General features: G+C 37.9%; 1 protein-coding gene across 1 annotated transcript in view; it reads right to left on the bottom strand.

Annotated features, from left to right (window-relative positions):
• The window catches only part of RNF17 (ring finger protein 17), a 116,987-nt gene extending 93,596 nt beyond the window's left edge, over positions 1-23,391 (bottom strand). The window contains exons 1-7 of the mRNA XM_068527037.1: positions 23,262-23,391; positions 20,183-20,277; positions 15,431-15,522; positions 13,450-13,561; positions 12,224-12,304; positions 10,753-10,853; positions 940-1,111 (exon numbers count right to left, since the gene is read on the bottom strand). Of these exons, the coding sequence (XP_068383138.1) occupies positions 940-1,111; positions 10,753-10,853; positions 12,224-12,304; positions 13,450-13,561; positions 15,431-15,522; positions 20,183-20,277; positions 23,262-23,391 (783 nt within the window). The remainder of the gene's footprint in view (positions 1-939; positions 1,112-10,752; positions 10,854-12,223; positions 12,305-13,449; positions 13,562-15,430; positions 15,523-20,182; positions 20,278-23,261) is intronic.
• Positions 23,392-24,370: the final 979 nt, after the last annotated feature.

Below are 24,370 nucleotides of genomic sequence, written 5' to 3'. Positions count from 1 at the left end.
TTCTGGTCAGATTCATTTTGCACCTGCACTGCTGTTCGCAAACGTTTCTTTTTTTTTTTTTTTTTTTTCCCCATCTTCCTAATGCAGCTAACTAGGGTAAAGACCAAATTTTACTTTTTTTCACCTCCTAATGCCTCACATGTAATACACAGGAACTATTACTGTTCTTAGAACTACAGCTGGAGGGAGGCCTGGTCAAGTAAGATGATGGCAAACTCTTCTCCTTCAAAGTTCAAGACTCTGGAGGCAGGTAAACCAATGGCTTCTATTTTATACTTCAGTTCAATCCAAATATCTGATCATCTATGGGTCATGAGGCCCTGAAGATTCAAAGACAACAGAGTAGGATCTACACCCCAAGGGAGCAAGACAGAAATTAGCAAAGAGGATCGATGGATAACCCCGTCCTGCCAAACAATCTCATAAGAAACATGTTTCTATTGCTGCCTAATTCTAGGCACATGATTAGATGACAGGGCAGAGTAGAATCACCTTGTCTCCTGAGGTGCACAGCTGGGGGTTGGGAGAAAAACCTAAATGGCATCTTGATAAGTTTCTAAGTCAAGAGTTGACAGTCAAACCTAACTGTTTATAAAAAGAAAATATTCCTATTTACTTTGCTACTCTTACTTGTCTCATTTTTTATCCAACTGTCCTAGAAACAACTTTCGACTCAATGTCATCCTACTTGTTCTCCGACTGTGTGTTATAAAGACTTTACTGCACCATTTCTCTAAGTGGTAAAAAATAATAAAAGGTCAAACAAGTTTATTAATGTTTATCTTAGAATTCCAACACCTAAGAATTCTAAATTGATGCCAATACAAATTAGGATAAACTGAAAAACAATTCTTCTTGTTAAGTCTTAAATATTATATTCCAAAGTAGGTAATATAAGCCATCACAGAAATAATTCACATTATGAACGGTTAAAACTACCTGATTCAGGTCACAGTATATTCTTAGAGAAGGTGTGGATTTTAATTCTCTTGCTATCTTCATAGCTGCATCCAAATCATTTTTTTTCACTTCAATGTATCTTTTAGCCGTTATTATATTTGATAAGTAATCATCCGTATTTCTTACTACCTCTTCACACAGGTTCTTTTTCCTTCATTTAAGATAAAGTTATTTTTCAGTATTTCATAAACATTTTTATGAAAGTAAATTTAAAGTAACTCAACAGTATTGAAAAGGTAAATTCACTACTTTACGAACTTAAATAATATAACATGGTTAATGAGGCATTCAATTGAACTGACATCTGTTACAGTTTTTTTTTTTAATTAATTAATTTTTGGCTGCGTTGGGTCTTCGTTGCTGTGCGCGGGCTTTCTCTAGTTGTGGTGAGCGAGGGCTACTCTTCGTTGCAGCGCACGGGCTTCTCATTGTGGTGGCTTCTCTTGTTGTGGAGCACAGGCTCTAGGTGGACGGGCTTCAGTAGTTGTGGCTCATGGGCTCTAGGGCGCAGCTTCGGTAGTCGTGGCGCATGGGCTTAGTTGCTCCACGGCATGTGAGATCTTCCCGGACCAGGGCTCGAATCCGTGTCCCCTGCATTGGCAGGCGGATGTTTAACCACTGTGCCACCAGGGAAGCCCTGAAATCTATTATAGTTGAAAGCTACGTACGTATAACTAGAAAAAAGGTAAATTTTGTAGAAGGATATAGTTATCATGTCACAGATACAGCTGTCACAGAACTGCAGAGGTATGACAGACCCTAGACGATTCTATCACTTTTAGAAGTAAGAGAGAAATCCTGGCTATCTTGCAGTCACTTGTGCCATTACAAAGACATATCTGTACTCCTTTCTCACAAGGACCTACTGCACATTTTAGAATTTCATAAGCAGATACATATTACATGAATTTAAAATGAGACTTCAGGACTTCCCTGGTGGCACAGTGGTTATGAATCCGCCTGCCAACGCAGGGGACATGGTTTCAATCCCTGGTCCGGGAAGATCCCACATGCCACAGAGCAACTGAGCCCGTGCACCACAACTACTGAGCCTGTGCACCTAGAGCCCGTGCTCCACAACAAGAGAAGCCACCGCAATGAGAAGCCCGCGCGCCGCAACGAAGAGTAGTCCCCGCTCGCCACAACTGGAGAACGCCCACGCGCGACAATGAAGACCCAACACAGCCAAAAATTAAAAATAAATAAATTTATATAAAAAATAATAAAATGAGACTTTAAAATAGACTTCACCAAACCAAAACTTAGGTAGCGAGTAAGTATAATCTTCAAAGTAATCACTTATGAAGCTTACAGAGTTATTCCTTCATTATTTGTGCATTTCTCAAAAATTTTTCTGTGCCTACAGTGGAATTATTATGGAAATTAAGATATTTTGACCGAAAATTATAGTGTCTAACTTGCTTATTTTATTCATCAAATAAATAAAACGATTTCCTCAAAATCAAATCTGGCCTCAAAAAAGGAGAGTTTGCCACACTGAAGAGTAGTAAGAATGTGACAAGGCTCTGAAGGTGAAGAAGTATTCCAAAAAACTTTTAGCAATTATATATATACTTTATGAAAATCATTTCTTTAGGGGATAAGTGGTCATTTTGATAAGTTCCAGATGATTCCTAAAAAAATCATGCCTAGGGAGTGATGTCAGCAAAATGGCAGACTAGGAAACTCTAAGCCCTCGTTCCCCAATGGAGATTTCAAATGAGAGCCAAAAATTGGTTAAAACAATCTTATAGGACTCTGGGAAGTGGACAAAGGTATACAGCAATGAAGCAAATGTGCAACTGAGAGAAACCCACAGTCAAATCAGTAGGAAATTTCATTTCTTGACCTCGCCCAGACCCCTGCTCAGCGTGCTGCAGTCCTGGTCTGGAGACAGCAGCGCAGTTCCCAATGCCTTCCCTCCGAAGGGGCCGCAGCAAACCTTATTCGCAACGTCCTCATTTGTCTGGGGGCTGCCTGAAGAGCTGTTTTACCTAATGCGGAACTCGGGCAGCAAGAGAAAGTGGGCTGGGAAGGCTGCAGAGAGACTAACAGCTACAGGTGCTCTGGCAACAGAGACCACAGACACAGACACACAACAGCCCGCCTGAGGCTCAAAGGAGAAGCTGGGGTGAGATGCTTTAGGAAATTAAGACATTGTAAACAGCTAAGAATACAAAGGAGTCGAACAAGCCACACTTATGCAAGATACATGTTCAGAGAAGACCTGAAAGTACCTTAAGCATTCACCCAGGCTGATCCAAACACTCAGCTGCACAGGCAGACAGTCTGCAAAGACTGGGAGAGGTGGCTGTTTTTGCAAACGTCCAATTCTCTTTCTCAAAAACTTAATTTTAACTTAAAAAATTTTATTTAAAAAAACTGAGGTATGTTGACATATGACATTGTGCTTATTTCAGTGTACAGCATTATGAACTGATAATTGCATATACTGCAAAATGTCCAGCTGCCATCCACCACCACAGTTACAGAGTTCTCTCTTGTGACAAGGACGTTCAAGACCTGCTCTCTTAGTGGCTCTCAAATACGTGACACCACGGTAGTAGCTGCGGCCACACGCTCTGCGCTGCACCCTCACGACACACTTATTTGGTAACTGGGAGGCGGCACCTCCTGCCTCCTTTCACCCCCCTCGCCCACCCGTCTCCACCTCTAGCAGTCACCGATCTGTTCTCTGCATCTAGGGCCTGACAAGATTCCCTTCTTTTTAATGGCTGTGTGATATTCCATTACATACACAGACATCTATACGTGTGTGTGCGTACACACACCCACACCCCCACATCTTCTTTAAACATTCATCCATTGATGGACTCTTAGGTTGTTTCCTTATCTTGGCTGTTGTAAATACTGCTGCATTGATCACAGGGGTGCATATATCTTTTCGAATTAGTGTGTTTATTTTCTTCGAATAAATACCCAGAATTAGAATTAGTGGATTCTTAATTTTTTGAAGCACCTCCATACGTTTTCCATAGTGGCTGCACCAATTTACATACTCACCAACAATACACAAGGGTTTGCATTGCTCCACATCTTTGCTACCATTTGTTATCTCCTATATTTTCAAGAATAGCCATACTAACAGGTATGAGATGATATCTCATTGTGGTTTTCATTTGCATTTTCCTGATGATTAGTGACGTTGAGCACCTTTTCAGGTACCCACCGGCCAGGTGTATGTCTTCTTTGGAAAAATGTCTATTCAGTCCCTCTGTCCATTTTTAAATCAGATCGTTCGGGGTTTTTTGCAAAAGGGAACCCTTCAGGCTAAAGTGAAAGAGATCAACATCTCTGGAGAAGGTAAATACATGGGCAAATACAAAATGTATTATTATTGTAATTTTGGTTTATGACTCCTCTATATCTTCCACAGCATTTAAAGAACAAATACATAAAATGACTATAAAGCCATGTCAATGGGTACACGACGTATAAAGACGCAACTGTGACAACAAAACATAAAGAAGGGGTGGAAATGTAAAGTAGAGGTTTTGTATGCAATTCAGTTGTGCTGGTTTCAATTCGAAATAGATGTGAGGATGTTATTTGTAATGCCCATGATAACCACAAAAAAAACTAACTGTAGAATATGCAAAAAAGAAATGAGAAGGGAATCAAAATGTGTCACCTCCAAAAAAAAAATCAAGTAAACAGAAAAGAAGGTAGTAATAGAGGAAATGAATGACAAAAAAAGCTATTAGACACATATAGAAGCCCGCACACCACAAAGAAGAATAAGCCCCGCTCACCGCAACTAGAGAAAGCCCGTGTGCAGCAACGAAGCCCCAACGCAGCCAAAAATAAAAATAAATAAAAATTTTAAAAAAGGCACAGAGGGAAGAAAAGTGAGTTGTTTTTTTTTTAAAATTTATTTTCGTCTGCGTTGGGTCTTTGTTGCTGCACGTGGACTTTCTCTGGTTGTGGTGAGCGGGGGCTACTCTTCGTTGTGGTGCACGGGCTTCTCATAACCGTGGCTTCTCTTGTTGCAGAGCACGGGCTCTAGACATGCAGGCTTCAGTAGTTGTGGCACGTGGACTCAGTAGTTGTGGCTCGCGGGCTCTAGAGCGCAGGCTCAGTAGCTGTGGTATATGGGCTTAGCTGCTCCACGCCATGTGGGATCTTCCCGGACTAGGGCTCAAACCAGTGTCTCCTGCATTGGCAGGCGGATTCTTAACCACTGCACCACCAGAGAAGCCTGGGTTTTTTTTTTTAATGACAGCATATAGTTAGGTCTATAAGAGACTCATTTTACATCTAAAGACAAACATAGGTTGAAAGTGAATGGATGGAAAGAGATATTCTATGCAAATAGTAACCGAAAGAGAGCTAGGGTGGCTATGCTAATTTCAGGCAAAATAGACACTAAGTCAAAAACTGTTACAAGACAAAGAAGGACATTATAGACTGACAAAAGGGTCAATTCACCAATAAGATGAAACAATTATAAATACATATGTACCAAACATCAGAGGCCCAAAATATATGATGCAAACATTGATGTAATAAAGGAAAAATAGAGAGCTCTGTAAGTATAGGTGGAGACTTCAATATCCTACACTTCCAATTGTGGACAGAAAAACCATACAGAATATCAGTAAGGAAACAGACTACTTAAACAACATTGTAGACCAACTGGACCTAACATACAAACACTCCGCCCAATGACAGACAATACACATCTTCCTCAAGCATACATGGAGCGCCCTCCACGTTAGACCACATATTAGGGCAAAAAAGAACTCTTAATACATTTTAAAAGACTAAAAGTATACAAAGTATCTTTTCTGATCACAAGGGAGTGAAACTAGAAATCAATAATAGAAGGAAACTGGAAAATTCACAAATATGTGGAAATTAAATAACATACTACTAAACACAAATGGATCAAAGAAAAAAAACACAAGGAGAATATCTTGAGACAAATGAAAATGGAAAAACAAAGTATCAAAATCTATGGGATGCAGTGAAAGCAGAGCTAAAAGAGAAATATACAGCTGTAAACACATTAAAAAAGGCATGGCAAACCAACAAACTAACTTTACACCTTAGGAACCAGAAAAGAAAAAACTAAACCCAAAGCTAGCAGAAGGAAGGAGTAGTAAGATTAGAGTGGAAATAAGTGAATAAATAGGATAAAATAGAGAAAAATCAAAGAAACCAAAAGGTGATTCTTTGAGAAGATCAAAATTGACCACTTTCAGCTACACTATCTAGGAAAACAAGAGAAGAGCCAACTTACTAAAATCAAAAATAAAGTAGGCATAGGACGATCAATTTTACAGAAACAAAAAATATTTGAAAACAGTGCTGTAAACAACTGTATGCCAAGAAACTGGATAACCTAGACGAAATGGACGAATTCCTAGAAACACACCACCTACCAACACTGAATCATGAAGAAATAGAAAATCTGAGCAGACCAAAAAAAAGTAATAAGATTGAATCAGTAATCAAAAGCTTCCCCAGAAAGAGAAGCCCTGGACTAGATGGCTTCACCAAAAGTTTTATGAAGAATTAACGCCAATCCTCCTCAAACTCTGCCAAAAAACTGAAGAGCCAGAGAAAACATCTCCTAACTTATTCTATGAGACCAGCACTGCCCTCATACCAAAGCCATATGAAAACACTACAAGAAAACTATAGATCAACGTCTCTTACAAGTATTAATGCAAAACCCTCAATAAAATACTAGTAAATTGAATCAGCAGTATAGTGAAAGAACACCACATCATGCCAGGTGGGATTTATTCCCTGGAATGAAGGAAGCTTCAACATATGAATATCAATTAATGTTATACACCACATTAACAGAAACAAGTAAAACCCCCCATAGGGTCCTTTCAAATGATAGAGAAAAAGGATGTGACGTTCTCAACACCTTTCAGGATAAAAGCACTCAAATTAGGAATTGAGGGAAACTACATCAACATAATAAAGGCTATATAAGAAAAACCCACAGCTAACATTACATTAGATGATAGACTGACAGCTTTTCTTCTAAGAACGGTAGCAAGAAAAGGATGTGAGATTTTGCCACTGCTATTTAATATATCATTGTCAGTTCTAGCCAGAGTAAATAGGCAAAAAAAAAGAAAGATATAAAAGCCATCCAAATTTACAAGAAGTTGGAAAATGATCTCTTTTTGCAGATGATGATCTTATAGGTAAAGATGCCACAAAAATACTAGTAGGTCTAATAAACAAATTCAGCAAAGATGTAGGATGCAAAATGAACACACAAAAAATCAGATGCATTTCTACACACTAACAATGAACAGTCCGAAAAGGAAATTAACAATTCACTTTACAACAGAATAAAAAGAAGAATATACTCAGGAATAAACATTAACCGAGGATGCAACAGACTTGTACACTTGTTGTACACTACACAACACTGCTGAAATTAAGGAAGACAAAATAAATGGAAAGATCTCTCACGTTCATGAACCAGAAGATTTAATATTGTTAAGATGTCAATACCCAAAGCAATCTACAATTCAAAGCCATCCCTATCAAAATCCCAATGATGTTTCATGTAGAATAGAAAAGCCCATCCTAAAAGTCACATGAGATCTCAAGGGACCCTAAACTTCCAAAACAACCTTGAAAAAGAACAAAGTTGGAGGGCTCACACATCCTGATTTCAAAACTTGCTACAAAGCCACAGTAATTAAAACAGTGTGCTACTGCCACAAGGACAGACAGATGGACCAAAGGAATAGAATAGAGAGCTCAGAAATAAATCTTCACATATATGGTTCAGCTGAGTTTTGACAAGAGTGCCAAGACCATTCAATGGAGAAAAGACCGTCTTTTCAACAAACGGTGCTGGGAAAACTGGATATCCATATGGGAAAGAATAAGTTGGACCCTTCCCTTACACTATATACAAAAATTAGCTTAAAATGACTCAAAGACCTAAACGTAAGAGCTAAAACTATAAAACTCTTAGAAGAAAACACAGGGGGGAAAAGCTTCATGATGTTAGATTTGGCAATGATTTCTTGGATATGACATCAAAACACAGGCAACAAAAGAAAAAACAGATAAACTGGACTTCATCAATTAAAAACTTCTTTGGATCAAAGAATGCTATCAAGAGAGTGAAAAGACAAGCCACAGAAGCAGTGTTTTCTTAGGTCAGTCTCCCAAGGCAAAAGAAATAAAAGCAAAAATAAACAAATAGCACCTAATCAAACTTACAAGCTTTTGCACAGCAAAAGAAGCCATAAACAAAACAACAAAAGACAACCTACAGACTGGGAGAAAATATTTGCAAACGATGTGATCGACAGAGGCTTAATGTCCAAAATATACAAGCAGCTCATACAGCTCAATATAAAAAAAAAAAAAAATCAAAAAATGGACAAAAGACCTAAATGGACATTTCTCCAAAGAGGACAGTCATACAGATGGTCAACAGGCATATGAAAAGATACTCAACATCACTAATTATTAGAAAAATGCAAATCAAAACTACAATGAAGTATCACTTCACATAGGTCAAGGTCAGCATGGCCATCATCAAAAAGTCTACAAATAATAAATGCTGGAGAGGGTGTGGAGAAAAGGGAACCCTCCTACACCGCTGGTGGGAATGGAAATTGATACAGCCACTATGCAGAACAGTACGGAGGTTCCTTAAAAAACTAAAAATAGAGTTACCATGTGATCCAGCAATCCCACTCCTGGGAACATATCTGGAAAAGACGAAAACTCTAATTCAAAAAGACACATGCACCTCAATGTTCATAGCAGCACTATTTACAATAGTCAAGACATGGAAGCAACCTAAGTGTCCATCAACAGATGAATGGATAAAGAAGATGTGATATGTGTATACGATGGAATACGACTCAGCCATAAAGAAGCATGAAATAATGCCATTTGCAGCAACATGGATGGACCTAGAGAATATTATACTTAGTGAAGTCAGAGAAAGACAAATATCATATATCACCTTTATGTGGAATCTAAAAAATAATATAAATGAACTTACTTACAAAACAGAAACAGACTCATAGACATAGAAAACAATCTTATGGCACCAAAGGGGAAAGGGAGGGAGGGATAAATTAGGAGGTTGGGATTATCAGATACACACTACCCTATATAAAGTAGATAAACAACAAGGACCTACTGTACAGCACAGGGAACCATATTCAGTATCTTGTAATAACCTATAGTGGAAAAGAATCTGAAAAAGAATACATGTATGTGTAACTGAATCACTCTGCTGTACATCTGAAACTAACTCAACATTGTAAATCAACTATACTCCAATAAAAAACTTTTTTAAAAAACACAAACAACAGGTAAGCCACCGAAAGAGAGAAAATATCTGAAAATGATGTATCTGATAAAGGACTAACATCCACAATGTATAAAGAACTCCTACTCCAACCACAACAAAATAAATAATCCAAATCAAAATTGGGCAAAGGACTGGAATACATACCTCTCCAGAGAAAATAAACAAATGGTCAATTAATAAGCACATGAAAAGATGTGCTCCACAATACCAGCCATTACGGAAATGTAAGTCAAATCCAAAAATGAGACATCACTTCACATTCTGAAAATGGCTCATCTTTAAAAAAAAAAAAAAAACAGCAAATGTTGGTGAGGATGTGGAGAAATTGGAACCTTTGTGCACTGCTGGTGGGAAGGTAACATGTGTAGCCACCATAGAACACAGTTTGGCAGTCTTCAAAGAGTTAAACATAAAATTACCATATGCCACTAAACCTACTTTTTTAATTTTAATTTTATTGGTGTATAGTTGATACTCAGTGTTGTGTTAGTTTCAGGTATACAGCAAAGTGATTCAGTTATACATATACATATATTCTTTCTTTTTTAGGTTCTTTTCTCAAAAAGGTTACCATAGAATATTTAGTACAGTTGCCTGTGCTATACAGTAGGTCCTTGTTGGTTATCTATCTTATATAGTGTGTGTATGTTCATCTCAAGCTCCTGATTTACCCCTCCCCCCACCACTAAACTGTATTTTTAAATGGTTAAAAAGGTAAACTTCATTACGTATATTTACTACTTTTAAGAAATATTTTTTAAATGCATGCACATGACCTATCACTTAAGTGTTATAATTAAATACCAAATGTGAGATACCATCAGCATTGAGGAATAAAGAATATCAACTGATTCATTCATAGTGTTGAGCATATGTTCTAGTCATCCTAATCAGACTAAAAAAAAGAACTAAGAGCCAAATAGACAAGTACCATTTCTAAATATATTTATCACAACTTTTATGAGCCTGTCTCTTGAAATGCAAAGTGTGATTAAAGATTATTTGAGATCATATATATCAACGTTTTTAAAAAGAATGGATATGTAACAGTATGGTATTTGTTTAGAAAAATCACTAGAGTATTATTTGCTCTGATGCAAATACCTGAAAAAAATGATGGAACTATCCACATGAAAATGTATGTTTGCATTTTCCCAAGTATGCTGAATTCTACAACAGGATTCAGAATTAGAAAGTACTTTTCTGTGCTAACTGCTTTAAGAAAGAAATTGTTTATTTTAACAGCTTTGGGATCAGAAGACAAATAGCCTAAATAAATAAATAAATAAATAGTTCTTCATTTTGAAGCTGTAAACATCAGCCTGTAGGGACCGCCCATTACCTTCCAAACTCGTTTAAAATTTACTCATTTCTTCAGTCTGTACAAAGGAATAAAATGACAAGTTAATGTTAAAAGCTTCAGTTGCACTGAGTCTATATTTTTAACTTATTACCTGGAATCAAGAGAAGTGAAAAGCTGATCAAACTGTTTCTCCAGAACCTCTATAAGACTGACTGTCTCCTCTTTTGTTTGATTGTATATGTGTTCGAGCATCTGGGAAGAACATAACACAAAGACCTAATTTGGTATTTTTATTTTGTAGGAACTGTACTATTCAACATAATTTTGAAAGTAAAAGGTACTTTTTGGACCTTTCAAAATAACAACACAAGAGATCAGATAATGAAAATAAGTCACAAGGTTAAACTTTAAATCCTGGTACTTGTCAACAAGATCACATCTTTGTTAGCACTCTGTACTGATAAATTAGCAAAAAGGCCTAGAAAATCCACTAAGTTTTCTAAACTTCTTATCACTTTTAATCAGTACAGGAAATGGATCATTTTGGATAGCTGCGTTTCTCTCTGGCAGGATTTCTTAAATTCATAAAAACTTAAAATATAATATTAGGGAATTCCCTGGCAGTCCACTGGTTAAGACTCTGCGGTCCCAGTACAGGGGCATGTGTTCAATCCCTGGTCGGGGAACTAAGATCCTGCATGCCGCGGCCAAAAAAAAAAAACTTTATACCTATATAAAATATTTTAAAAATACTTGAATTAAAATGTTGACTCTTCTACATACTTCTTTATATTTTTAAACAAAGAATCATTGCTTGAGATCTTTCTTTTTTTCCTTTCAATTTTTCCTTTTTTGGAATGGGAATGTCTATCCTATGCTTGCCCAACCAACGTATTTTAGAAGGAGATAATTTATTAGTTTCACACATTCAGATTGGAGAGGAATTTTGCCCCAGCAGGAGTCATACCCTGAGTCTCACCCATACCTGATTTAGAAGATACTCAGATGAGATTTTGGACTTAGAGTTGATGCTGAAATAGGTTAAGAATTTTGGGGGTGTGAGATGTGCTGAATGTATTTTGCATGTGAGAAGGACATGAACCTTTTATGGGTTGAATTTTTACCCCCCTCCCAAATTCATCTGTTGAAGTCTTAAATTTCATATAAGCTATAACCTTTTGAATGCCTTGGTTGTTAAATTTGCCATTGCTAGGTTCAAGGAGCTTGCTGTTTGTCAGTAAATGAGGGAGTCTCTCTCTTGGGTGATGAGGTAAGAAAGAAAAGAGCATAAGACTCAGTGTAACAGTATACAGCCAAATAATGAGCAATGTTAGAAGGGTGATCTGCAATGCTTCCAAGACAAAATTCAGCTCACATCAAGCAGAAATGAGAGTTCCTTAATAGAGCTCCAATTTCAGTAGGTTGCTAGCACAACAATGCTAGGAGACTAATCCTAGCAGGCCATTACAGTTTTCCATTCTTTTGTACGTTTCTCTCATTAGATTATCATACTTAATAACTCAGTGCTAAGCTCTACCTTCAGTGATGTTACATCTAAATATACACATTTGAGGAGAACATGCCTTAATTTATGATAGAATTTAATCATTCAGAATGCTTACTTTTACAGCAATACTTAATTGTTCAAAATTTTGGGCTGCCACCTTCAATGCTTCATCAATTTCTTCCCCAGTTTCAGTCTCCTAAGAAGGGGGAGGAGGACCACATACAAATACAAAATATAAAAATAGATGCTTAGATATACTGTATGAGTTGCAGAAACATCAAGCTACCGTTTTGGTTACAAAAGCAACATAGACCCATTACAGAAATCTGAAAACAAGCAACAGTGAACATTTTAGAGTTTTGGTGATAGCATTCCAGATTTCTTTTTTTAGCTATCTTTTTGAATAAATGGGATTATGTCCTATAAACATTTTGCAACTTAAAACTACCTGAAAATTTTATCGCGGCCATAAATATATACATGTAAAAAGTAATAGTTTTTAAGAAAACAGGATTATGACTAGGCTACGTTAAGATTTAAACACGGAAGACAGTGCTCTCTCCTCTCCCAGCCCACTAATGATCTCCTTAACAAAAAAACTTAATACTCCATTCAACTGCCTTTTGGAGTTTATTCTGTTTCTAACCTTCAATTAAAAGAATACATTATTTAAAGTCATCAAAAGTAGTAACTGGTAAAATTCAAATCTTCCAACAACAATTACATCATCATCAACGAGTGCCATTAGGCCTTTTAGTTGCCATTAAAACAACTGGAAAATCACACTTAGAATTTAGAAACTTGTGGGACTTCCCTGGCGGTCCAGTGGTTAAGACTCCGCCTTCTAGTGCAGGGGGTGTGGGTTCGATCCCTGGTCGGGGAGCTAAGATCTCACATGCCTCGCGGCCAAAAAACCAAAACATAAAGCAGAAGCAATATTGTAACAAATTCAATAAAGACTTCAAAAATGGTCCACATCAAAAAAAAAAAATCTTAAAAAAGAAACGAATTTAGAAACTTGTACTTTATACAAGTTTCACAGAATCTGAATTCAGTAACTAGGTTCAAAGGGAAGCACCTACATACAGGTAAATATCAAGAGCACTAACAGAGTTGGTCAAAGGTAAAATGGGCTGCCTTGGGAAGAAAAGAGAACTGTTGAGACATAGTTTAGAATAAAACAAGAGATTCATGCAAGGAGTGTAGGTTTACCTCTGTTACCTTTACGCTTCCAAAACAATCTATAATTATAGGACCCTTGAGAGGAGAGGAAAGTTAAGCTACCAGAGAAAAGTAAAAATGTTTGGCCTCATCTCACTTCATGAATTACATTTTTCATACCTCTATTACAGTTGATGGGTTCAAAACAGTCCTGTGTGTGGAGGTTGAATGTTTTAAACCAACAGTTAGTAGATCAGCAGTCTTTTTGAAGTCTTGAGAACAATTCTTCATCCTGGAAAAATGTCAAGTACATTATTTTAAGTATCAACATTTATATAATGATTTAAATCTTCTATTCTGATTTTTACCCTCTATCAAAAATAATTCTTACGATGACTTATAAGAACACTTACAGTGGGTTCTCAATCATCTATGATATGCAAAGAGAGGAAAACCATGACTAAATACGCTTTCACATAAAAACAATTTTAATCAAGAATTCAACCTCTTAACAAATTTCTAAAAATCACAGCTTACAGTATAAATTGTGCTTTAATTTCCTAATCATCTCTCCTTCCCGGATATTTTTTGGTAGAGATGTTGATAATCATTGAACTGTCCTAAGCTCAATTAAAGTATTTATACACACAAATACCAGCTATTAAAAAATGTACTTATAGGCCTGCCTAATGTACATAAAGGTAATGAATTTACTAGGCAAGTTAATTTCAACCGAAGAGTAAGCTGCATTTCTTGTCTACAGATGCTAGAGTTTCGGCCTATTTTTATCTTTATATCCCTATGTTGGCTGGCACACAGTAAGCACTCAGTGTTTGTTGAATAAGTTAATCATAAGCCTATGATAGTTTACTATGATTAAATGTTACTCTCACAGAAAGAAATAATACACTAGGTAATTTTTAAACATTCAATTACTTTAAAAAGTGGATATTTATGTTCTTGAAAACATATGTGAATGCATTAGCCATAAGGAGTCCATCATTCAATTCCTGTTTCAAAATATTAAAGACAAATCAGGAAGGAAATATATCATGTATCAAGGAATACTTCTATTTTAAAATATATGACTATTTAAACCAAACTCTACCGAAATTAGGAAATAGGAGTTTCTAACGTAAGTACACTCGACATGGAGAACTAATTAAAAAATGGCAATTTGGAAAAAAATTGGGGTACCTAAAACAGATTCATCTACTTCTGAAAGTTGAATTTTACTTTGCAACTGTATTTGACATTACGCATATCTAGACAAGTACAATCAGACTTGACTTGCATGATGTTTAAAAAGTAAGGAAGTTTCACGTAGAAGTCCAGATTTCTATTTTGTCTTGGAAAAGAAAAGGATAATCTGGGACCACTGGGATGGTCTCAACACACGGCTCCAGTGACCGGCTGGAGCTGAGCAGGGGCTCCCTCCTCTGGAGCGGGTGCACAATCTTTACTGCCCTTTTAAAGTCGGTCTCCCTCACGCAGTAAGTCATCTGCTAGATATGTAGGTGCTCCTATATGTTATGACTCACACAGAGCCATAAAGATTCCTAACGCTCTATTCTAATCACTCCACTCAGAGCTTATGGAGGAAGTGACTGATGGAATACAAAGAGAGGAGCTGGGAGCAGTACCTGCATTCAATGAGCCTGAGCGCTACCTCTGGTTCTATCAATAACCAGGTGCCAGAATTCAGCCAAGTGGTTTTAGTACCCAAAGAAATAACTCTTCTGTTGGTTTCTAAGCACCCATTTAAATCTGGACAGAGAAACTGCAGCAGTAATGTGAAAAGTCATGACTGCTAGCCTAAAGGATTTTGGATTTTATTTGGACAGGCAATGAAGAACCACACAACAGGAAAGAGTCTGGAAGAGCTAAAGGTAGGTAAAAGAGACTAAAACAATTAAATAGGGTGTAGAAATGGTAATCTTGCATTCTTTTTTTGCCTCACTTTAAATAAGGACAAACTAATGCTGCTTCTTTAGGAGCTGGATTCTCCATTTCATTAACAGCTCAAATTATAAACTTAAAGAGCTCTCTGTAAACAATGGGTTAGAAACACTAAGAATGACCTTTAATCAATAATTCTAAAATAACTCTTTCAGAAACATACTGAACTTTAAATACTAAAATAAGTGCACATGGAACATACTTTTTAGGCTGAAGTTTTTCCATAAAAGAATCTTCTTTAATACATCCACCTATTGGGCAGTATTCTTGTTTTGCGTTTATAGTTGAAGCAACCTTAGGACAAAAGATTAAAAACAAAAAAACAGAAAGTCATTCAATAAATTCTGTTTATCCAGAATTCAAAAAACTAGTGAGCCATTCATAGATAAATGAAAAGATCCTTAAATCCTCTTTAAATCAAAGAAAAATTGTACTTATGTGATATTTTTATCCTATTTTAATTTTTGAGGGAATCAGTTAATTTGGCAGCTATTAATTAAACAGAACATTAACTAAAATATTTACCACACTTATAAAGGGAATACTTGGAACATTACTTTAAAAATTTACTGTAAAAATTTTACAGTGCTATCTTAAGGTATGTTCAAAACTCTAAAATACTTGGGGATAACTTTAATAAGAAAAATATAAGCCCTAAGAAAAGAAAACCAAAAAAACTTATTGGGGATCATAAAACAAAAACTGAATAAATGGAAAATTATGTTAGGTTCCTGAAGACAAAGATTTAATACCCTAAAACACATCTAATATAAAATTAATATAAACCTAAAGTTCATATGGAAAATATAATGTGCAAGAATTACAAAAATTTTAACATACCATTCAGTGGAGATTTATCCCACCAGATAATAAAGCTACTGTATTAAAACACTAGGGTAGTGGCACAATACAAGTTGACCCTTGAACAATGCGGGGTTAATCTGCATATAATTTACAGTTGGCCCTCCATATCTGCAGTTCCTCTGCATCCTCAGATTCAACCAACCACAGACCCTGTAGTCCTGTACTATTTACTACTGAAAAATAACCACGTATAAATGGACCTACACAGTTCAAACCTGAGTTGTCTAAGGGTCAACTGTAAATGAACAGAACAAAGCCCTGAAACAGATCCTCATATATACGGGAACTCCATACAGACTATAAATGGCATTTTCATTAAACAGACGAAGGATTATTCAATAAATCGTGTGGGAAAGCCAGCTAATCATTCTGAAGAAGAAAGTTACATACTCACCTTACATCATATAGAACAGAAAGACATTTAATATGCACCTTTTTAAAATACGTATATAAGTATTAAAAAAATAAATATGTATAACTCTGAGATGAAAAGTCTGCCTAATCAAAGAAAACTTAGAAGCCATGAAGGAGGGGGAAAAAAAACAACTGAAAAAGGAAACATTTCTGAATGGTTAAATGTAATAAAATTAAAAATGAAAAACTGGGAGAAAATATCAATAATTAAAATACACAGAACGAAGTGTTAATATTTCTATCCCATGAAGTATTCTTACAAGTTAGGAAAAAAGACAATTCAAAAGGAAAATATGGCAAGGACCTGGAAGGATCTGTTAAAGATCCTCCCAGAAGAGCTGAGAAGTCAACATATGAAAAATTGCTCAATTTCACTAGTAATCAGGGATTTGCAATTTAAAACAAGCAGATGCCCAATTTTTTGCCCATTAAATTGCCAAACATTTTTTTAAAATGTGACAAATACAAACACCTATTTTTTTTTTTAAGACATAGAAATTAACAGAACCTGCTGATGGGATTTTTTTTTTGGTGGGAGTGGGTTTGAGGAATTATGCAAAAGTATAGTGAAAGAACTTGAAAACCACCTAAGTGTTTTTCATAAAGAGATTATATTACAGCACTTATGTACCAGGGTTTATTATGCAGCCGTTAAAAGTAACGTAGGAGACTCTCATGAGGATAGGTTAATGCTGAGAGAAATAAAGCAGACTACTAAATGTTATAGTCTCCCATATGTGTCTTTGGTGGGAAGAGGATGTCCTAGCAAGTTTCAAGTATAATGTACCAAAGACAGTTATCTATTATTAGATAATTAGGAGAAAAGCGTTACTTTAAAAAAATCACACTGGATCAAATGTTATTTTTAAGAGCACCCCCCCAAAATTGGGGGCTAAAACCTTAATTTCTATCCACCTTCTCACTTATGCCCCTTTGGCTTGTCATTTCATAGTAAGAAGTCAATGTTACTACCAGTACATTTGATACAGGACATTTCTCCCAGGAAATTTAAGAAAATATTAAATACAACTGACTTAAAAGATTTCAGTTAAAGTTGTGTAAAGAGTCTTAACTTCTAATATATATAATAAAGATTTTCTCCCCGTTCCCCCAGCACAGCTTGTCACTTAAGTTTTATGTATGGTGGTGTTTTTGCTTGGTTGTTTTTTTCTACTTGTAAATGAAAAAATGCGGTCAAATTTAACCGGCATTTCTTCTATGGTTTCTGACTTCAGTGATACATTTAACAAGGCTTCCCCATCCAAGATCACACAATTATCTACAGTCTCTTCTATGCTACATTTTCAATTTGCATGTTATTAACATTTCCAATCCACATGGGATTTTAATATATATTAATTACCTATTGATTGGATAAATTATCATTTCCTCATGGCCCAATATACTTTTGGACTCAGGTCTAAATTATCAATAAAATGCCAGTATTTTTGGAATGGTACCTAAGTATGATCCTATCCTTGAACAAAACCTGCCATATTGCTGTATATAATTATAGAATGGTTATTATTAACCATTAATATCAATCAAAAGCAGAGAAGGGATGTTATAAAAAAACCCATACAACTATAAAAGATAAAGACTGATAGATAAATTCATATTCACCCAAACTCAGAAATAAGAACACAAGTATACCCATTAACCCTGAATGGAATCATTTTAGGCTTAAGCTTGAAATAGTCTGCACTACCTAGGCCTTCAACATTAAAGATAAATTATAAATATGTCTAATGTGAATATAGGTACCTAAATCTTACTTTTTAGAGCAATATACATTATTTAAAAGTAATAAACTTCAATCCTGAAATAGTCTATAAATTCAGACTTTTCACTAATTTAGATGTGATTCTTCCATTATCTCTTATTCCAAATATAAGATATCAGGAAAAATCTAAACTTTAAAAACTAATAAAAGAGTGGTAACAATTTCAGGACGGTTTCTTGAAGGACTCAGCACAGGGGGAAAGGGGAAAAGGAGGGAAGGATGGGACAGATCACATATCCCCCAAAGTAAGAGTCAGAACTAGTCAAATGATACAAAATAGATTTGTTACAACCCTAAAATCAAAAACCAATATTTGTAAATATACTATAAACACTTCATTAGATGTTACCCAAAACACTAAAAATAATACAAGTATAGTGATTTAAGAGACCATTAAACACAAAGTCATTTGCCACAAAAGGCAAGAGGTTACCGTTCTAATAAACTTGCTGTTTTTTGAATATCAGAACAGGATGGATATGAGCAGAGACAGTTCTGCCTCTTCCTTTTCCCTTCACTCTTTACCCACCACAAGACTCAATGTGTCAACCCACCACAAGACTCAATGTGTCAGGGATATTCCATTTCAACCACAGGAGCTAGGTTCCCCTTTGTCTTAACTATGTAGCTAGCCACATCTGAGGAACCGACTGTCAAAAAAAAAAAAAAAAGGGAAAGGGGACAGGAATTTACCACAATAAAGGCCATGATTTGTAAAGTATGTAATTCCAAAACAGATGTTTTCTTATATGTAAATGTTTATGCTATAATTGAAACTTTCACAAATTATACATTTATATGTTTATATACATATTATTATATATATTTTTATCACGTTTAACCTGCAAACCAGTTAATCCACACCTAAATAATCAAGGGTCGACTATCACACTTATTTTAAAGCTTGTAGAGAACTTTCACATAATTCAGATTTGACTCTTACAATCCTATGAGATAAAAAAAGCAGGTATTATTTCCATCTCACAAATGAGGAAACTCAGCCTTAGGGTGACAGAACTAGGACTGCATTCCAGGTCTTCTGCCTCTATGTTAATTGTTTGCCATAGAAAACAATGGATACAAATCCCCAAACTCTGATCTCTCAAGTGGAACATTATGAATTTAGAGATTAAGACAACTTTCCAGGAACATACTATATAAACTGAGCAACATTTATATTTGTAGTAAATGCAAAGAATGTTCAGTAAATTTTATTTTAAATCCTTAATTTGTTCTCATTATTACGGGCACACAGATTTTAGTGCAACTGTACTATTTTTAGCGCTTCTGAAGTTAACATTAACTTTAGGCCGTTGTTTGCCTCCTGTTTTGTTTTGGCTTTTTACACATCTCCACAAATGTAAATTAGATGACACACAAAGGTTGAGGGTCAGGGGGAAATTCAAAATTTGCTTGCATGGTATTGGTGTGGAAAAGGGGAGTAGAGATTTGGGGACTTCCCTGGCCGTCCAGTGGTTAATACTCCGCACTTCCACTGCAGGGGTCTCAGGTTTGATCCCTGGTCAGGGAACTAAGATCCCGCTCGCTGCGTGGCCAAAAAATAAGGGCGGGGGGTGTAGAGATTTGAAAGGAATATACTACATTAAAATAAAAATAAATAAAAAAAAGGAAATATTCCACAGAAATCTCCAGAGTCAAAATATGTAGGCTAATAAGTGTATGACCTTAACCTTGCATTCTTCTTGATCTCTTTGAACAATTATAAAATGGATGTGAAAAGCTTTACCTTTTGCTAGGTTTCTTTACTTAAAAGACTCAGCAGCAAAAATGCAAGTTTCTAGTTCCTAACTAGAAGTATGTTTTATTTCTCTAACATTTTTACCTTTAACATTAGGTTGTAATGCATTCAGTATGAAAGACAATAAAACTTACCTCACAATCAGGGCATGTAATTGTGCTGTATTCTTCAGTTATTAACAAGCACAGTTCACAAAAAGCATGTCCACATTGAAGTTCATGGTGGTGACCTACTGATGAAATTCTATTGTGAATTAAATTTTTCAGTTTGTCAACATTGAATATTCAGTATAATCAGAGGAGAAAATTAAAGGGAATTCTCTTGTATAGGAAAAGATATCTAGCTTAGTTAGAAATGGATGATTAAACAAAATTCAGGAGAAACAATACAACTCAGAAGGAGGGAGAAAAATCAGAAGAAAAAACAGGCAGAGCTATGTAATATTGTTTGCCTTTGTTTATATAGTTATTTGGTACCTATAATACTTTGAATCTGCCATCTCTTATAATCATATAAAGTGCTCTGACGTACTTCATTTGGTCATTGTAAATATCAGAGCTAAGTAGGCTGGGAATATTTATTCGACCTAGAGATGGATAAACATTTTGGTGATCTGTAAATGGCATAATCCAGACTCCGACCTAGTTCTGTTTCCAAGTCTAATGTTCTTTCTACTTGATCACACTTCCCTCTGTTAATTTATATTTCCCATCCTGTGAAGGGGACAGTGAGAGCCGACATGAGAAACTGGCAAAACCCCGCTCTTGAACAAAATAACGCCATTTGCGGCAACATGGATGGACCTAGAGATTGTCATACTGAGTAAAGTTAAGTCAGACACAGAAAGACAAATATCATATGATATTGCTTACATGTGGAATCTAAAAAAAAGGGTATAGGGACTTCCCTGGTAGCACACTGGTTAAGAATCCACCTGCCAATGCAGGAGACACGGGTTCGAGCCCTGGTCCGGGAAGATCCCACATGCCGCAGAGCAACTAAGCCCGTGAGCCATAACTACTGAGCCTGTGCTCTAGAGCTCGCGAGCCACGACTACTGAAACCCGCGCGCCTAGAGCCCGTGCTCCGCAACAAAAGAAGCCACCGCAATGAGAAGCCCGCGCACCGCAACGAAGAGTAGCCCCTGCTCACTGCAACTAGAGAAAGCCCGCGCGCAACGAAGACCCAACGCAGCCAAAAATAAATAAATAAACAGATTTATAAAAATAAATAAATAATAAAAATAAATGAAAAAAAGGGTACATATGAACTTATTTGCAAAACAGAAGTAGAGTCATGGATGTAGAAAACAATCTTAAGGTTACCGGGGGATGGGGGGGAGGGATAAATTGGGAGATTGTGATTGACATATACACACTACTATATATAAAATAGATAACTAATAAGAACCTGCTGTATAGCACAGGGAACTCTACTCAATACTCTGTAATGACCTATATGGGAAAAGAATCTTAAAAAAAGAGCGGATATGTGTATATGTTTAACTGATTCATTTTGCCCTACAACTGAAACTAACACAACATTGTAAATCAAATATACTCCAAAAAAAAAAAGACACCCCCCCCCCCCCTTAATGATCTAAGACATTGGCAAAGACAGAAGCCAGGGCAAAAGTCAGATGCCACCACTGTCACACACACGACCCACATAAAGATCATTTTCACAAACTTAGCATGTATGAAGGGAAATACCATAATCTTGATTAAAAATCTAATGCCAAGATTTTAATACTCTAAGCAGAACTTTATCATAATAAACAATTGTTATAGCTATGTCACTTCAAACGGTTGTCATTTTAAAAGACTTCGCAAGAAAAAGGGAAACGTAGCTAAATAAAATTAGTCATCATTTACTATAAAATTAGTGTTCCTGCTGATTTATATTATAATAATTGCATCCTTTTGATAAAAAAGAGCTTTAGTTTTTAAGCCAAGGAAACATCTTAAACTTTCGCACAACCAAGCTAAATTTTAAAGCTCCATTTAAATTCCAGAGATAATGTTACTAAGGAAATCAAAACGCTTTTACGTTTATAAGATTTCTGATACTGTACAAGTCGAGATAACGTGTGCTGCATTACAGCTTATAAAGCACTTTGACAATTCTACATGCAGAGGCACCATCTTTCCAGCTGAGTACTTCTCAGCACAATACAAATGTATGAAAGAACCGGTGATTTTAAAAATGTCACGTTCTAAAACTCTATTCTGCAGTACTACATCATTCAAATAATGGAGATGTTCTACGTAACAGCAGCGATCGAAATCCGGGCAGGAGAAACTTGCCTCTTCCCCCGGAAAACACACCAACTTTCTCTACACTCCCAGGTCTCCCAAGCGGAGTCCGTCCCGGAGAGACTGAGAAAACTGACTTTTGCTCTGCAAGTACAAAGATGTGACAGTCACACAGGGTGACGGTAAGACTTTCTGGCAGCTCCAGGCGCTGACAGTCAACAACTCACCCCGGCAGAGGTGCCGTTAGGTGCCGTTCAAGCAACCTGAACCTGTTTTCAGCGGAGGAGAGTCTCGGTGGGCGGGTCAAGAGCGCACGGTGCCCCTGACGGCCCAGGACAGAAGAACACAAGACGCACAAAAGTGAGGGGCTGCTTTCCAAACAACGCCTGAAGCCAAACGGAGCAACACGTCCCCCCGCCCCCGCCCCGTCTGTTAATTTCAGTAACATTTCGTTACCACAAAAAGAGCCACGCAAGAAAATCACGGGTCGTTGCTGCTTCACCACAGCATGACGGCCAAATTCCCACATCCCCCCTTTCCCGAACCTTCGAACCGGTCGGTGAGGAAGGGGGCGGCGCAAGGGGTGGGGGGAGGAGGAGGGTGGGGAGGAGGGGGGGTGGGGAGGAGGGGGGTGGGGTGGAGTGGGGGCGGGGCGGGGGGTGGGGAGTTGGGGGGGTGAGGGTTGAGTGGAGGGGGGCAGGGGGGAGGGGGAGGGGTGGAGGGGTGGGGAGTGGGGGCGGGAGGTGAGGGGGTTGAGGGGGAGGGTGAGGGGGGGGGGTTCGGGAGGGGTGAGGGCCGCCCTCCAGGCCTCTGCGTCCCGACCTCGCAGGCGGCCTGCGGACTCGGGCTCGGGGCCTAGGCTCCCCCGCTCTCTCTCGCCGCCGCGGCCACTGCCCACCCGCCTGTCCCTCGGCTCCCCCGCCGGCCGGCGGGCCAAGGGCTGACCGCCAGCCCCTCACCCGGAGCTCCGGACGACCTTCTTCCACACCGGCTGCACAGGGCCTCGGCGGCTCCCCAGGCCTGGCCCTTGCTCTCCACCTGCCCGCCAGAGGACGCGACGCACGAAGCCCTCGACGCCGCGGCCTCCATCGTCGCCGCCTCGGATGTGAGGCCCGCGCCGCGTGCCGTCCCGGCGTCCCTCGCGGCAGTGGCCAATCACCGGAGGCGGCGGCTCCAGGGAGCCAATCGGCGGCGAGGAAGCTCCAGCCCTCCCCCCAGTCAGCCCGGGGCGGCCGGCTGCCCGAAGCTGTTCTTTGTTTTACCCCCTGGACCCTGAGGGGTCCACACAAGGCCGCGTGGTCCTCAGGAAGCGTTTCATGCCCAACCAGTGTCGAAAGCATCACCACCACGCATTACTCATTATATTGCTTTTCACGTCGCAAGTAGCGAATGATCCTTTATGTTGAAGTTGTCTTCCTTCCCTAGTGGATCGTAGCGGTCTTAGTGGAGAAGCCAATCTAGCTACCCATCGGTGGGGAGATTTGGTTAACAATTTCAAACCAAAGGGGTGGTCATTATTACTAACAGCTGTCGACACTAATGGTATATATACAAGGCCTTCTGCTGAGAAAGTTTGGGGCTGCTAAGAATTTATAAACTAACAGGTTCCTGCTTGAGAGGTATGTAGCCCTCTACCTAAAAGGGTAACTTCTACTAAGGCAGCTTGTATTAAATGCCAGAGGAAAGTGAGAGAAAATAAGAATTGTCTGCGTTGTAATGAAAAGCCTTCCTAGCGAATATGGGGTTTGCACTAGACCTTAAAACCTGGGTAGAACTTACAGAGGTAAACAGAAGAAATGAGGCATTGCAGGGAGAAAGAACCGCGTAAGCAAGGGAAAGTAGGTGGGAGATGCTGTGGCCTATTCGGAATTTATAGACCATTTGGCCAGAGTTTTAATTTCCTTAAAGTGAGCTTTTTTGGAGAGGTATATTGGGGTCGAATTTTAAAGAGTCTTGAATGTTGGGCTAAGGAGTTTGGACTTACCCTTTAAGCAGTAGCGTCCTGGGGAAATTTGAGTGAGCAAGGGATGAAGTAATCTGGTAGCAATTTGGCAACTATATTGTGGAT

This window comes from Eschrichtius robustus, chromosome 18 (genome assembly GCF_028021215.1).
Source record: "Eschrichtius robustus isolate mEscRob2 chromosome 18, mEscRob2.pri, whole genome shotgun sequence".
Classification (NCBI taxonomy): domain Eukaryota; kingdom Metazoa; phylum Chordata; class Mammalia; order Artiodactyla; family Eschrichtiidae; genus Eschrichtius; species Eschrichtius robustus.
This window is presented reverse-complemented; position numbering and strand designations above follow the sequence as displayed.